General features: G+C 43.5%; 1 protein-coding gene across 3 annotated transcripts in view; it reads right to left on the bottom strand.

Moving 5' to 3' along the window:
- Positions 1–6,054: 6,054 nt before the first annotated feature.
- The window catches only part of cables1 (Cdk5 and Abl enzyme substrate 1), a 23,127-nt gene continuing 12,507 nt past the window's right edge, over positions 6,055–16,674 (bottom strand). For all 3 annotated transcript variants that reach the window (XM_060868209.1, XM_060868190.1, XM_060868198.1), the window contains 6 exons: positions 11,605–11,713; positions 11,112–11,265; positions 9,739–9,842; positions 8,183–8,289; positions 7,878–8,085; positions 6,055–7,365 (listed from right to left, as the gene is read on the bottom strand). In XM_060868209.1, coding sequence (XP_060724192.1) covers positions 7,225–7,365; positions 7,878–8,085; positions 8,183–8,289; positions 9,739–9,842; positions 11,112–11,265; positions 11,605–11,713 — 823 coding nt within the window. In that variant the 3' untranslated portion in view covers positions 6,055–7,224. The remainder of the gene's footprint in view (positions 7,366–7,877; positions 8,086–8,182; positions 8,290–9,738; positions 9,843–11,111; positions 11,266–11,604; positions 11,714–16,674) is intronic.

Here is a 16,674-nt window from a genome sequence, read left to right as displayed (position 1 = left end):
ACCTCAAGCTGCTTGTTGTTGTTGTTACAGGAGCATAAAAGCAGCAAATGCACATGAACACCTAACCCAGATCTCTTGTCAAGCCTTTTTCAAGTCTTCCTTTAGCAACAGGCTTCTATTTATAGGCAGTTGAAGAGGTTTGGCCCCATTTTTATTAAAAAAAAAAAAAAAAAAATTATTGTTCGCTTATAAACCACAGGGTGGCGCTGTGTAGCTTTCAGTAGCAGCATCATGCACACACACTCATTCTGTTTCCCAGTTTCCATAGACCTATTTTTTTGTATATGAATTATTATTATTTTATATATATATATAAATATAAATATATATATAATTTATTTATATATTTTTTTTATAGTGACATTTTTATAATCCTGCAAAAACCTGGAGAATTCATAAAGCATGAATTCTTTGTTTTTCAACTCCTGATTCATTAAAAATGCTCCATATTTTATTATTATTATTATTATTATTATTATTATTATTATTATTATTATTATTATTATTTATTAATTAATTAATATCATACCATCTGTCAGTTCATCTTTTATTAATACATTTCTCTCTCCTGCCCTCGGGGATGAGGACAGATTTCAATCTGGTCTTCCGTTTTTTTGGCAGTAAGAAAGATTTCAGTGTGTTTTATTATGTAAACCTTTTGCCTTTGAGCGCTTCTTAGTCCTTAATGAGAATACAAGACTGAAAAATGTACTGACTTTACCTCCACTGTATTAGGGATACCTGGAGGTTTATGCAGTTACTTAAGCAGTGAAAGCGTGTTAAATCCTGCACAATCAGGTCAAAAGCTTCACTTAATGTTCACATCAGAACATCAGGAGAAAGGTCTCTGTGAGCTCTGGGACGTCTAACCGTGGGATGGTTGATGGTATCAGGTGGTCTGGGATGACTGAGAGTTTGAGATCCATCTGATCTCTTGGGAATTTTCACCCACAGCTCTACAGTCTCTAGTCTAATGTTTATTCTGAATGGTGCGGAAAACAAAAAATAATGATCTGTGCCTTGTCCATTACACATGATTGGAATGTTGCTCGTACATCACTGGGTGATTAGATACATGCTGCTACATGATTGGCTGATTAGATACATGCTGCTACATGACTGGCTGATTAGATACATGCTGCTACATGATTGGCTGATTAGATACATGCTGCTACATGATTGGCTGATTAGATACATGCTGCTACATGACTGGCTGATTAGATACATGCTGCTACATGATTGGCTGATTAGATACATGCTGCTACATGATTGGCTGATAAGATAGATGCTGCTGATTAGATGCTGCTACATGATTGGCTGATAAGATAGATGCTGCTGATTAGATAGATGCTGCTACATGATTGGCTGATTAGTTACATGCTGCTATATGATTGGCTGATTAGATACATGCTGCTATATGATTGGCTGATTAGATACATGCTGGTACAGTATATGATTGGCTGATTAGATACATGCTGCTATATGATTGGCTGATTAGATACATGCTGGTACAGTATATGATTGGCTGATTAGATACATGCTGCTACATGATTGGCTGATTAGATACATGCTGGTACATGATTGGCTGATTAGATACATGCTGCTACAATACTGGCTGGTTAGATAAATGCTGTTACATGATTAGCTGACTAGATGGATTCATTTTTGTCTTTGTCTAGCTCCAAACATAACAGGATAATCTGTAAACACCACAGAACTAACAGCCCAGAGGTGGACAGTATGGAGATTATACACAAAGAAATAACTCCACATATGGGGAGAAAAAAAACTGTGTGTGTGTGTGTGTGTGTGTGTAGCTAATATACTGTATATAAAGCTCTTCGAGTCTTCCGAGTTGATCTCAGCAGTAGGCGAGTTTGCTTACAAGTAATTAAATCGACGGCAATCTGTCAGTGTCGCTGTTTGCTGTGATGAATCGTGGCCCAGATGGTGCTTCATTTTACACGTTTTAACATCAGTGTGTGTGTCTGGAGTCTGACAAGTGAGCTGTGATCAACACAAACCTGTTAAACACTGAACGATCAGCTGCATTCGTATAAACAGACACAAACACAATCTGATGGACTGGTGATTCTACATTGTTTTGGAAAAATACTAACAGCTAGAACTGATTAAAACTTTTAAAGCTCGTATTTAAAACCTCGTAATTGTACGATTTTGTCTGAACAACCTCTAAAGCCTCAGGAGGGGATTCACATCATTCAGGGACACGTGAAAAATGGGAAATGAGAAAATCCACGAGAGAAAAGATCAAATGAATCGTTTAAATGAATTGATCAAATGAATCGATCACTGAACTGAATCAAGACAACTCTCTCTCTCTCTCTCTCATGCTTTTTCTCTTTCCCACACTCTCTCTCTCTCTGCACTCACTCACACTCTTGCTCTCTCTCCGTCTTTCTTTTTCTCTTTCTCCTTCTCAATCTTTCTCACTCTCTCTGAGTTTCAGCCCCTTTATTAGTCTGCTGTTACTCTTTCCTGATATTTATTTATTTTTTTTTAAATTCACGTCACTAAAGTTTTTTCCGCTCTTGTGCTTTGCTCCTGCTGGGTTAAAGTACACTTGAACACGCTTGGTGTAACACTGCATGACCTTAACCAGACTCCTCCTGTGTCCTTGTTTCTACCTCACAGGTTCGAGGTAGAGGAGTCGGTCTGACTCTAGGCCCAGGCGAAAGGCAGGACAGAGCTGGGATCGGCTTCACTCGGCCGTCTGTCCTTCTTTCTCTTCCGTTTGAGAGACGGATAAACGTGCAGCGGGTGAGACCTCGTTCATATCGAAGCAGTAAAGATTAGTGTTCAGTCAGAGCAGGCTTCCTTGTTTACAAACAGACTAAAGAGGGAAGCGGAGGGGAAACTGAGTCACGGAGGTAAATCGCCGCCTCAGCCAAAAAAATCCCAGCCTCGTTCTGTGCCAGTGACGATCGCAACATATTTCCCTACAATGAGTGTCAGTGATGTAACTGAGCCTCAGGAAAGACCCTCAATGGAGCCTGATTATGTTGAGTGAAGGGGGAATTAGTGACTCAATGGTGCCGGTTAAGCCACTGCTGTGTTTGTGGAACGTGTGTGTGTGTGTGTGTGTGTGTGTGTTGTATTGTATTGCGATCACAGTGTGACCTCGTGCTCTTGACCCAGCGTAGAAACCCGTCCTCTGGCTTGCATCAGAGCTCCGATGATTCCGTCGGCTCGGTGTTACGGCTGCACCCGAGACGGTGTCCGATAACGTGATCACGGCTGCGCTTGTTAGTCGAAACGCAGTGTTTTTTTTTTATCAACACCGAGCCAGTAAACACATCTCAAATCAGACCTCAACAATTATTAACACAACAGTGTTAATAGCGTCGCAGCACGCGACTCTGATCCGGGGTCGAAGTGCGAGTGGACGCAGCACACGACGTCTCAGGAGCAGCTTTATCGTGACCGTCGATATATTAACGTGTAATAAGCTCACGCGAGATTAGGACACGGGGCGTCGCTGAAGCGAGGAGTAATACATGAACAAAGGAGAAAATAATCACCAGAGTGATGTGATATGATGTGGCTCATAGTTAATTAATACCCAAAATCACCGGGTCTCAACTGGTCAGCGGCTGCAGTTGATATTTATTAAAGAACAAAACTGGAGTCTAACGTAATCATGGAAGATTTCTGAATCTGATTTCGAACAGCTGCTCATGCAGTTTGCCCTCTTCCTCATACACGAGCTCACGGAGGCCTGTGATTGGCTAGAGTTACTGTGATGGACAGGAAGCAGCTGCTTCTGCTAAACTGCTGCTGCTGCTAAACACTCACTCACTCACTCACTCACTCACTCACTCACTCACTCACTCACTCACTCACTCACTCACTCACTCACTCACTCATTTTCTACCGCTTATCCGATCTACCTCGGGTCACGGGGAGCCTGTGCCTATCTCAGGCGTCATCGGGCATCAAGGCAGGATACACCCTGGACGGAGTGCCAACCCATTGCAGGGCACACACACACACTCTCATTCACTCACACAATCACACACTACGGACAATTTTCCAGAGATGCCAATCAACCTACCATGCATGTCTTTGTACCGGGGGAGGAAACCGGAGTACCCCGGAGGAAACCCCCGAGGCACGGGGAGAACATGCAAACTCCACACACACAAGGTGGAGGCGGGAATCGAACCCCGACCCTGGCGGTGTGAGGCGAATGTGCTAAGCCACCGTGCCCCCTTGCTGCTAAACAGTATTATATTATTATAGGACATTAGAGATCTTTCAGTATTCAGTACATGGTCCAAGGCGGTCGAAAAAAAAACCAAACTAAATTCTTGATTCCTCCTTGCTTTTTTTTATTTAACAAGCAAAGCAGCATTTATACACAAGTGGTTGTTTAAAACTACAAACATCCTCATTTTATTATGTCAAGAAAGATCAGAGTTTTCTAAAAAGCTCTCGTCAAACGTTTAATCAACGTTGGGAGTTTGCTACTATTTAATGTACCGTATTTCCTGGTATATAAGACGTTCTGTAAGAATTCAAATGAAAATGGTTCATTATGGTACAGATGCAAACGTCGATTTTGTCCTGTTAGTTTTGCGTTAGTTCCTGAGGAGAAACTAAAAAAAAAATAAAAAATAAATAAATAAAAAAAATTCTCGAAGCACATTCAAAAAGTCTGTGATGAAGTCAAGAGGAAATTAAATCACTACGCCTGAATCGTGAACGATCCTAAATGCCACTTTGCTGGTATTTAAAAAGCTCGATCGTTTTCGTAGATTCGTCATCCGAGACCGGTTGGTCGCCCGTGGCAACAGGTTCAACTCCGCCCTTTTTTTTTTTTACAGCTTATTTTAAAATTTTTGTATGATTTTTTTAATTTATTTTAGTTAGCTAGTTATTAAACTGAAACGGTTTAACGCGACTTATTGTTCATGATGCTGACAATGAGATCTGTAGTGCAGAGGTTTTATTTTTAAATGTTACCCCAGTGGAGATTTTTTGTGATTGTTGCAACCAAAAAAGAAAAAAAAAATGAAATAATAATAAAAACATTATTTTTGAATCGGTGTGATGACAATCACAAGACTCTCCTGTTAAACTCCTAGCAGTGAGACGTCTGTAATGTCTGAGAGGTGTACTCACGTCTCGCACACGTGAACTAACGGGAGAGCGCTCTGGTTCTACACGTGTCGTGACGTCGCACGAGATGCCTCGAGCCAAACCTGATATTAACTTCGCGTTAATATCTGCGATCGCAAAACCGTGACGTCCAGGAGGGATTGATGACGTTATAGTTTAGTAATGTTACATACATTGTTAAAAAAAAAACCTCCAACATTTTTTAGTGTACTGGAACATTCTGGAGCGTCTTATATTCCAGAAAATACGGTAACTGATTTTTCATGATTCATGAATAAAGAAAAGTCTGAAATTTGTTCAATCAGCAACGATGAAATCACAATTTGTGAGAATAAAAAAAAAACACCATCAAATCTACATGGTTTTAAGCATCAGCTTAAAAAAGAGCAAGTAAGAGAGTTTATAAATTTTCGGCTCCAGTGCAAGTCGGCTGTCGAAAATGCGGCCGCGTGTTAATACTGCGTAGGAGTTTCGTACGGCGAGCGCTGCGGTGACGTAGAAAACACGCGCAGGCTTCTACGTCTTTATGCTCTCGTAGTTAGCGTTGGGTTTTTCTGCACTGTGACCTTTCGTCTCCGTCTCACCTTCATCTCCTCCAGCGTAGCACTAGAAACGTGCCGAGAGTCCACTCTAACATAGAGCACAGGGACAGTAACCGCAATGGCAGCTCGTCACACCACCACATCACACACACACACACACACACACACTCACACAAAAAGAACAGGAGTGTGTCGATGCTGGAATAAACAAAACTTCACACACACACACACATCTGCTGCTCGTTCCTGCTAAGACAGGAAGTGCAGCTCTGAATGAATTAGTGATGAACGTGACGATGACGAAATGATGTCCTTGACTTCTACCCTTTCGGAATCCCCTGAAACCTACCCACCCACCCACCCCAAAAAAGTGCACTTTTTTTAATAAACGGTACGAGCCCAAAGTCCTTCTGAGAAACAGTCGTCGTCATGGTGAGGAGTTCGGTCCGTATACCAGGTCGGGGTTTTTTTTTTAAGGCTCTAAACAATGCAACATGCAACAGCTTCCCCTCGGGATTAGGCAAAGACGTGAATACAGTTGCGAAGAGACAAGAAAGGATCCACGATGAAAAGGACGAGCTAAAAACATTCTCCAGTCCACAAGCTTGGACAGTCTGTTAAAAGTCTATAAAAACTGAGCAGGAGTTCGGATTTCCAGAAACTTTGGCTGAAATGGGTTTTTCATCAAGGAAGAAAATTAACTCGGGTTAAAAGAGTTGGTGAGGTGCATAGAGCTTCTGTAGGGGGGAGGGATGGAGGGAGAGAGAGAGAGGGAGAGATGTGTGTGTGTGTGTGTTAGTGGGTGAGTGAGGGAGTGTGAGAGAGAGAGTATGTGTGAGAATGTGTGTGTCTGTGAGAGAGAGAGAGAGAGAGAGAGAGAGAGAGAGAGAGAGAGAGAGAGAGAGAGAGTATGTGTGAGAATGTGTGTGTCTGTGAGAGAGAGAGAGAGAGACAGAGAGAGAGAGAGAGAGAGAGAGAGAGAGAGAGAGAGAGTATGTGTGAGAATGTGTGTGTCTGTGAGAGAGAGAGAGAGACAGAGAGAGACAGAGAGAGAGAGAGTATGTGTGAGAATGTGTGTGTCTGTGAGAGAGAGAGAGAGAGAGAGACAGAGAGAGAGAGAGAGAATGTGTGAGAATGTGTGTGTGTCTGTGAGAGAGAGAGAGAGAGAGAGAGAGAGAGAGAGGGAGAGATGTGTGTGTTAGTGGGTGAGTGAATGAGTGTGAGAGAGAGAGAGTATGTGTGAGAATGTGTGTGTGTGCCTGTGAGTGTGAGAGAGAGAGAGAGAGAGATGTGTGTGTTAGTGGGTGAGTGAGTGAGTGAGTGAGAGAGAAAGAGAGAGAGAGAGAGAGAGATTGTGTGAGAATGTGTGTGTGTGTCTGTGAGTGAGAGAGAGAGAGAGAGAGAGAGAGAGAATGTGTGTGTGTCTGTATGTGAGAGAGAGAGGTGTGTTTGTGTGTGTGTGTGAGTGTGTATGTGAGTAAGAGAGAGAGAGAGAGAGAGAGAGATGGAGCGTCTTCTCCTGGTGAGGGTGGAGCTGCTGCTAGGAGTTCTGTAGGAGTCTTCTGTAGTGAGGCATGACCTCATGCTCAGGCAGGTGAAGGTTGAACTCCAGAGCCACCAACACGGGGAACTCGAAGGCGATGAGCTCGCGCCGGTTCACCCGAAACCTCTCCTCTAGTTTCTGTGGAGCAAAAATACCACAGCTTATTTATTATACAGCAGCTCCAGAGGATCCAACACTACACTGTCATCAAAGCGCTAAAGATTTAACTCCCGTCCGGTCCTGTGTGTGTGTGTGTGTGTGTGTGTGTGTGAGCTCAATCTGCTCAGGTTCTGTTGACATTTTCAAGTCGAGTGACATTAATATTTAAGGAAGCTCATCTGAACAGCTTTCTCCTTCCAATCCGTTCCTGTCCGATCTAAACAGACCTGAGGGTCTCAGTAACGCAGGTCTACAAATGATTCTAAAAATATTTACCGCTCGTATATTTTGTCAACCGTGACGGCGTCGTAAAACGGACCGATCCTTCGTGACGCGAAACCCACGTGTGAAAGAAAAGTTGGTCCTTCAGTATCTACGAGCTTTATCTTGTCTTGTCTAATCTAATCTTGTTGAACGTCGCTCTTTGGAGCAGTGAAACGCTCCACACAGAGCTGCCCAAGCCATCGGGGCTGAAATCCGAGCGAGCTTACGTCGATCAGGAGCTTGACCTCGTGCTTCTTGAGGTCTCCACCGATCTTGGCTGCCAGGAGGACGCAGGCTCCGGCGCAGAGTTTGCGGTTCTGCTTGTTGAGTTTGCCCTGAAGGACCAGCTTCTCAAAATAGACGAAGGCCATGGCTACGGTGGGCTCCTCGAATCCGCACTCGTCCTGCGCCAGCTTACGGATCTCTCGTTTCAGACTGCGGGACACAAGCAGACGGATATCAGCACTCGCTCCAGCTTGCTCACACACACACACACACACACACCACTCTACAGAAGTCTGGTCAGCTTTACCTCCTGATTTTGCTGAGCGTCAGACGAATGTGAGGGAACTTCTCCTTAAACGTCTCGTTCATGTCCTTCTTCAGGTCCGACGGCTTGACGTACTCGATGACCGTCGTCTGCGTTAAAGGACGCAGAGTTTAGTCGGCATGCTCCGTCGGCTCGGACACAAACGCACTAATGCACTGATACGACGTCGTACTAAATACAGACAGAAGAACCGACTGGTCCGGTGTTTAACCCATAAGTCTTTAACTCTTCATCAACATTTGTAATTTGGTGTTAAATGTTTATCATCGTGAATATATTTTTTTATTTGCATGTTTCCTGGCACCTCATCATCATCATCATCATCGCCTGAAAGGTTTTCTGTCAATTAAAAAACATAAAAAATAAAAAACTGGTTCTAGTTGTAACAAATGGTAAAAACTAGTTAGAATAAAGTGACTGTTGGTTCTTGGTGGTGGAACCCGGAGCCGGACTCGTTCGTCCCTCTCTGTGGAAAAATGAGTGACGGCGCGGCGGAGACGATGCTGGGACACGGCACTACAGAGGAAGCTTTTTCTTTCTTCGGATCTTCTGTCGAATGGGATCATCATCAGTTCAGCTAAGCTGCAGCCAAAAGTCTGATAAATAAAAAGCAAAAGTTTCCCCAAAGGAAAGTGGGAAATCTGTGAAAGGTCTGGGAAGCGGATAGAAAGTGAAAAGCGGTGCGTCTAAAAATAAAAACCTTTGTGCCGAACTGGTCGACGTCTGCTTTATTACACCTGTGTACCTGTTGGGAGCGAGGAACAGGGACCCTAAACGACAAGCCGCCGTTCATGAATACAATCGAAATCGTCCTGACTTTAATTCGGCTATAGAAGGAAGGACACAAAAAAAACAATAAAAAATACTTAAATAAAGTTTTTGTTGAAGCTGAAACAGTGAGGAAATGAACAGAAAGTCTAAAGACTAAAACAGAAGTTGTTTCGTTGAGACGTGATAACGTGCAGAGAAAGAAAGTGAGAAAGAACTTATAAATAAATAAATAAATAAATAAATAAATAAATAAAGACTACAGCTGAAGACCGACGTCACTCTGTGGTGTTAATTCGTTATTTCAGAAGGTCACAGAGGAGGAAATGTCTCAGGAGGAAGAACTTTTTTTTTTTTTTTGGGGGGGGGGGGGTGTTTGTTTCGTTCTTTTTTTCTTTTTTTTTTATAAATATAAAGAATTACAGCGTATAAAACCTCATGAAGCTGTGCGCGTGTCTGGTCATGTGACACTCCTCTGTACCTGGTGGATTTTCAATGCTTTTATTTAACAATGAAATGTTCTCCAGAACCTTCTGATCCTTTACTGTAACCTGAGGCCTGAAGCCCGTGGGAACAGAGCACTTAAAGTCAGGAGAGAAGAAACGGAGATATCGGGAATTAAATCCGTGTCGTAAACATTCACAAAAGAACCGGGGGAGCTACAGACCTAAACAATTCCTACGCTGGTGATGTCTACTGTTTCCCAGCAAGACACCGAGAGCGTGCGAGTGTGTTTGTGTGCTTCGGTGTGAAAGACAAACCCGTCTCACCATGTAGGAAGAGAATATGAGCACACGTTTATGTTTTCCACATGGCCACTGCGGGTCGTCCAGAAGGTTGGGGTCGTACTCCCTGAAATCTCCCGCTTCGTTCCCTGCGGATTCACGGCAAAGCAAAACAAACATCTGAGAAATAGCCAGAAAAACAGCCGTGACACAGAGAGGCTCCGAAAGATCTGTGCTAGTGCAATAATCTCGACTACGTTGTCGTTTCTATAGTAACGGCTCACGCTAAGGCGAAAAAAATATGTATAAAAAAACACATGCTTTTGTCGGTTCCGTACTCCGGTCTCTGGATGTTTTGTAGTTTCTGTGGGATTTTTTATTTATTTATTTATTTATTTATTCTAATGAACTTGACCAGAGAGAAAAACGAGCTGAGTGATCGAATGATTATTTATAGCCGCTGTAACACAAGCTGCTAGCTTTACAAACGTTAAACGTAACTATAAACGGATGAAAAGTAGAACACGTCGTTTATTAACAAAGCAAAACTTATCCAATAGATCCAATGCCCCTTTTCCACCGAGGCAGTTTGAGTGCTGGTTCGGAGCCTAATTTAGAACCAGTTCTTTCTTTTTCGACAGCCAAAGCACCGGCTCTGAACCAGGAAAAGTGGTTCTTAAGTAGCACCAAAACGTTGCTGGTCTAGACTTAAGAACCACTTGTGATGTGGGGCTGTGGGCGGGGCTGTGGGCGGGGCTACTGTTAGTGCATTTCATAATATATCTTAAGTATACTAATGTTTAATACACTTTTACTTTACCGCGATATGATACATTATCAGCACACATGACAGTAAGTAGCTACATGCTAAGGCTAAGTTTTTTCTGTGTTAATGATAAAATAACGTTATGTACTTTCTCGATAACAACCTCCTTTTATACAGATTACACGGAGCTGCACGTACACGTTGGATTCGCCACGTTTGGGTGTTAATGTAGGTTCACAAAGCCACGAGCATTAACAGTAAAGCAACATCCGCCATTGTTGATGTGTTTGTGTTTGCCGCTGCTGCGCTAACGTTGCTGTGTAACGTGACACGTATACAGTGACGTCGGACTCGGCTCTGTGACGGCTCTCTAGCCGGTGGAAAGGCAAACCGGTTCTTAGAAGGTTCGCCAGTGGAACCAACTTTGAACCAGCACCAGCGCTAGCTCTGAACCAGCACCCGGTTCTTTTTGGTGGAAAAGGGGCACAAGAGATCACGTAATCTTAGAGATACCGATTTATTCTGAACATGTCGATGTTATCGGAAATGCGACCGGCTCCAAACTGATCTCACAATCCAGCCAAAACTGGAGCGGTGACCTTGAAGCCTTGGGAAGCGAGCGTGTGGTGACAGCAGCGGCAGGCGTACGCACCCGTGTCCAGGCTGCTCTGGTGGCTGTTGGCCCGTGCCAGGATGAGGCTGCGATGGCTGGCATTACGAGACTGCGAGAAGGAAGATGTGGAGTCGATGGTATTGCGGCGCCCAAGGACGTTAGTAGAGTAGAGAAACTGCATGTAGGACACCGTCTGTGGAGACACGGGGGATGGAAAAAAATAGCTCTGGTTACTATGGAAACACAGGCTTTTTTGTTTGGTGTGCGTGTGTGTGTGTGTTTGCTTACACTGATGTTCAAAAGTTTTTATCACCAAGACTTACATTTATATTCGTCTTGTCTATAAAACAAAGCAATTCGACGTAATAGTGCATTCGGGGGTAAAAGTGATGAAACTGGAGGTAAAAGGAAGGAAATACGTTTTCTGACTTCAGCTTTTCAGGAACGGGGGAAAAAATGATCCTGGCTGCGGAGATACGTGATGAAACTAGGAGTATAGATGAAATCACAGCATTCGTGTTCTCGGCCTCACCTTGCCGTCTGCTCCCAGCTCCACGCCCTCCAGCCCGATCACCATCTCCTTGGCACTGACGCCACCAGACGGGTGACGCTGACGACCGCTCTCCACTTTCACACCATCCCTGCCAGGTTGATACACACACACACACACACATTCTTTCATTCATTCCCTGCTTAATCTAGGAAATTAAATCAATTTTTCCCTTCACCGGAACGCAGCGTGAGCTACAGCACCTGTGACTGTTAAGGTGGTCTGTTTCATCGCTGTATTACATTTTGCACCTCAGTGACTGAATCCCTGCGCTTCCTTAAATATGAAGATTGAGCAAAATCTTTCACATTATCTGCCATCAGCATTTGTGGGGTTTTATGGTGCACGAGGAAGTCGCCATCACCACTGAGGTGGGAATCGGGGGCTGAGCTGGAAGACGGAGTCGTGAAACACAATTAAAACACGACGACGACAACTTTAGGAAGGAAAAAGAAAAGATTATTCAACAACACATAGTGTGGTGAAGTACTTCCTGTTAGTAGGTATTACAGTTTTCCAAATTTTTTAATAGCAGCTGACACAGGAGACTCCTTCCTCTCTTTCCCTGAAGACTTCCTGACACTGGAGACTCCTTCCTCTCTTTCCCTGAAGACTTCCTGACACTGGAGACTCCTTCCTCTCTTTCCCTGAAGACTTCCTGACACTGGAGACACCTCCCTCTCTTTCCCTGAAGACTTCCTGACACTGGAGACTCCTTCCTCTCTTTCCCTGAAGACTTCCTGACACTGGAGACTCCTTCCTCTCTTTCCCTGAAGACTTCCTGACACTGGAGACTCCTTCCTCTCTTTCCCTGAAGACTTCCTGACACTGGAGACTCCTTCCTCTCTTTCCCTGAAGACTTCCTGACACTGGAGACTCCTTCCTCTCTTTCCCTGAAGACTTCCTGACACTGGAGACTCCTTCCTCTCTTTCCCTGAAGACTTCCTGACACTGGAGACTCCTTCCTCTCTTTCCCTGAAGACTTCCTGACACTGGAGACTCCTTCCTCTCTTTCCCTGAAGACTTCCTGACACAGGAGACTCCTTCCTCCCTTTCACTGAAGACTTCCTGAAACTGGAGACTCCTTCCTCTCTTTCCCTGAAGACTTCCTGACACTGGGGACTCCTTCCTCTCTTTCCCTGAAGACTTCCTGACACAGGAGACTCCTTCCTCCCTTTCCCTGAAGACTTCCTGACACTGGGGACTCCTTCCTCTCTTTCCCTGAAGACTTCCTGACACTGGGGACTCCTTCCTCTCTTTCCCTGAAGACTTCCTGACACTGGAGACTCCTTCCTCTCTTTCCCTGAAGACTTCCTGACACTGGAGACTCCTTCCTCTCTTTCCCTGAAGACTTCCTGACACAGGAGACCCCTTCCTCTCTTTCCCTGAAGACTTCCTGACACAGGAGACTCCTTCCTCCCTTTCACTGAAGACTTCCTGAAACTGGAGACTCCTTCCTCTCTTTCCCTGAAGACTTCCTGACACTGGAGACTCCTTCCTCTCTTTCCCTGAAGACTTCCTGACACTGGAGACTCCTTCCTCTCGTTCCCTGAAGACTTCCTGACACTGGAGACTCCTTCCTCTCTTTCCCTGAAGACTTCCTGACACTGGAGACTCCTTCCTCTCTTTCCCTGAAGACTTCCTGACACTGGAGACTCCTTCCTCTCTTTCCCTGAAGACTTCCTGACACTGGAGACTCCTTCCTCTCTTTCCCTGAAGACTTCCTGACACAGGAGACTCCTTCCTCCCTTTCACTGAAGACTTCCTGACACTGGAGACTCCTTCCTCTCTTTCCCTGAAGACTTCCTGACACTGGAGACTCCTTCCTCTCTTTCCCTGAAGACTTCCTGACACAGGAGACTCCTTCCTCCCTTTCCCTGAAGACTTCCTGACACTGGGGACTCCTTCCTCTCTTTCCCTGAAGACTTCCTGACACTGGAGACTCCTTCCTCTCTTTCCCTGAAGACTTCCTGACACAGGAGACTCCTTCCTCCCTTTCCCTGAAGACTTCCTGACACTGGGGACTCCTTCCTCTCTTTCCCTGAAGACTTCCTGACACTGGGGACTCCTTCCTCTCTTTCCCTGAAGACTTCCTGACACTGGAGACTCCTTCCTCTCTTTCCCTGAAGACTTCCTGACACTGGAGACTCTTTCCTCTCTTTCCCTGAAGACTTCCTGACACTGGAGACTCCTTCCTCTCTTTCCCTGAAGACTTCCTGACACTGGAGACTCCTTCCTCTCTTTCCCTGAAGACTTCCTGACACTGGAGACTCCTTCCTCTCTTTCCCTGAAGACTTCCTGACACTGGAGACTCCTTCCTCTCTTTCCCTGAAGACTTCCTGACACTGGAGACATTAGAATTATTCGACAGTATTGTAGGTACAGTGTCAGTAAGCAGGTTTGTCTTACAGAATCAAATCAACACCAAGCATGTGCTGGCTGATTATCAAACATTGAGTACCTTTCATTTTACAGCCAAACTGTTCCGTTATGAATTTACGTTCACCTAACGTGAACAAAGCCACTGGTTGAAAGATGAGCAAACTGGCATCCGTTTTTAACCAAGAACATTAGCAAAGAAAACCAATGAAGCACTTGGAGAAACCCAGAGCCACCAAACTGTTCGGAAAACCACCAGTTTATTTGCTGGAAGCCTAGAGAGCAATGCAGTGAGCACATATGGGGCAAGTTTACACTCCCTGTACAGGTTAAAACAAAGGATTGTGCGTGCATGTGTGTGTGTGTGTGTGTGTCTGTGTGTGTGTGTGTGTGTGTGTGTTGGTGCGAGTCTGACATAACCGATCCAATCTCTACAACCATCAGTGTCTCTGGAGAGATAACTGATACGTCCGTCGACTACCGTGTGCCAAAATCAATCCAACAAGCAGGAACAACTACAGAGGGCAAAGTGGGGAAGCCGAACAGCTACAGCTTCCAGTTCTAATGGGGTGTGTGTGTGTGTGTGTGTGTGTGTGTGTGTGTGTGTGTGTGTGTGTGTCTTGGTTTAAAACTTGATCAGATCCAGCAATAAAACCATGTTATGTATTCAATTCATTTCTCGCTTTTAAAAAATGGACCCTGTGTCGACGCAGCTTCACGTTAATTTATCGGTTTAGGATAGAAATAATCATTTATCCTTTTAAGGACTGAGTCAGAGGAAAAACGTGCTAAAAAAACGTACTTGTACTAAAAAGATCAACCAGGAGAAGCCAAAGTCTGAAGAAGACATTTTTTAAAGCTGGTTTAAAAAGTCTCTTTCTCTACGCAAAGCTGCGCCTGTCGAGTCCAACGTTCCTCCAACACTTCTTTGCCTTTTCTTTTTTCTTTTCACTGTTGACTAAGAGCATCACCCGGGTACGTGAAGCGCCTTTCTTCATCGTACTGCATGGGTATGCGATTTAGGACGCGCCTTAGAATAAAATGTAGCTAAATAAAGCGTGCTAGCATTAGACAGGAAGTCTACAAGACCTCTGAGACAAAAAAAAAAACGATAAATTATGATTCGATCATAATTCATAAAAAAAAAAAGCATTTGCAAAACTTGTTCATATGAGGTTAGTATATCATCGTATATTTACAGATGAAATCGACATAACTCTAATGACTTCAAGGCATTTTAGTGGATTGCTGTTTCAAGCAAAAATTTTAATTTAAAAATAAATAAATAAATAAATAAATTTCCCACTAACCAATAAAATTTAGCGTTAACGTTTGGTTCAGTGAGCGATCGGTAAACACAGCTTCGTTCACAAGGTCGTAACCCAGAGTGGTGAGACAATAATAACTCCCTACACTGTGAACTCGAGGGCATTAGAGCTGCTATCGTTTAAAGGGAAAAAAAAAAGAAAGAAGAGGAAGCTAACGACGTGGCGTCTGAGCCGCGGATTGTGCGCGAGGTGGATTAACAATCGTTCGATGGTTAATGGATTTGTCTGAGAGAAAAAAAAGATATTCCCTCCAGGAGAAAAAAAAAACAAGTAAAAAAAACTCTTTCACTCATTAGATGTGAATGATGTCAGCTGTGAGCGTGGCGCTGAAAAATAAGCAGGTGCAGAGGATCAGATAGTGCCAAGAATTATACAGGCGAATGCCAGAGCTGTGAATGGGAGCGAAAAGAAAACAAGCCGCATCGCTTCAATAAACGCTGAGAACGCTGCAGCACCGAAGGAAAAAAAAAACAGAAAGAAAAGTCTTAATTATATGAATTACTATGAATAACAGGTCCAAGCAGGAGAATAAGCGTATCGTACAGTACGAGCGTCTTCATGCTAATCTTCCTTTACTGTTTTAACAGCGTTTAGCCTTGTAGCTCCAGCGCAGAACTAAAAGAAAAAAAAAAAAAAAACAGACAAACTCTGTGGTTCCCATTAATCATTCCAGGATGTAGGATAAAAAAAAAAAAGAAAAAAAAAAGAAAAAGAACAGAGAGAGTGACAGATGAGGAACAAAAAAGGAATGATTGAGTCCTGTTGGAGTTTTGCTTACACAATTAAGCAGTCTTAAAATTCGCTTAGCCACATCGCTAGCTTCAACAAGACATCCAAAAATGAAATAATACAATATTCTGATGTATGTTGAGGGAAGATTTTGACAGAAATCCATTTATAACCGAGAAATTTATTCCAGATATAAAATTTTTTATATAATAAAGTTTGTTTTTATTTCAGTTAACAGTCCACCACTGCTAGCAGCTAGCTTTAAGGTATGCTAGCAGCTAGCTTTAAGGTATGCTAGCAAGCCCAAAAGTAGAGGTCAGAATACAAATTTTCTTTATTTTTTTTCCCCTCACAGAAAATACAATGATAATAGAATAAAAAACACTATACAGAATACTGTATTGTTTACATCTCCACTACTGAAAAACTACTGCAGCTAGCAATGTGGCTAGTTTTCATCCGTAACCTTAATCTTAACAAGAAAAGAATTCTTGGTCCTTGTTCCTTGAGAAGAGATTTGAGTAAGTAAAACTCGCATGTGTGATTCATGAGGTAAAAAAAATTAGGAATAACTGCCGGAAAAAAAAGCAGTGAGGCGTGATGAGGTAAAAGGTTT

This window comes from Tachysurus vachellii, chromosome 1 (genome assembly GCF_030014155.1).
Source record: "Tachysurus vachellii isolate PV-2020 chromosome 1, HZAU_Pvac_v1, whole genome shotgun sequence".
In the NCBI taxonomy this organism is placed as follows: Eukaryota; Metazoa; Chordata; class Actinopteri; order Siluriformes; family Bagridae; genus Tachysurus; species Tachysurus vachellii.
Note: the sequence above shows the minus strand (reverse complement) of the source record. Positions and strands in the feature narration are given on the sequence as shown.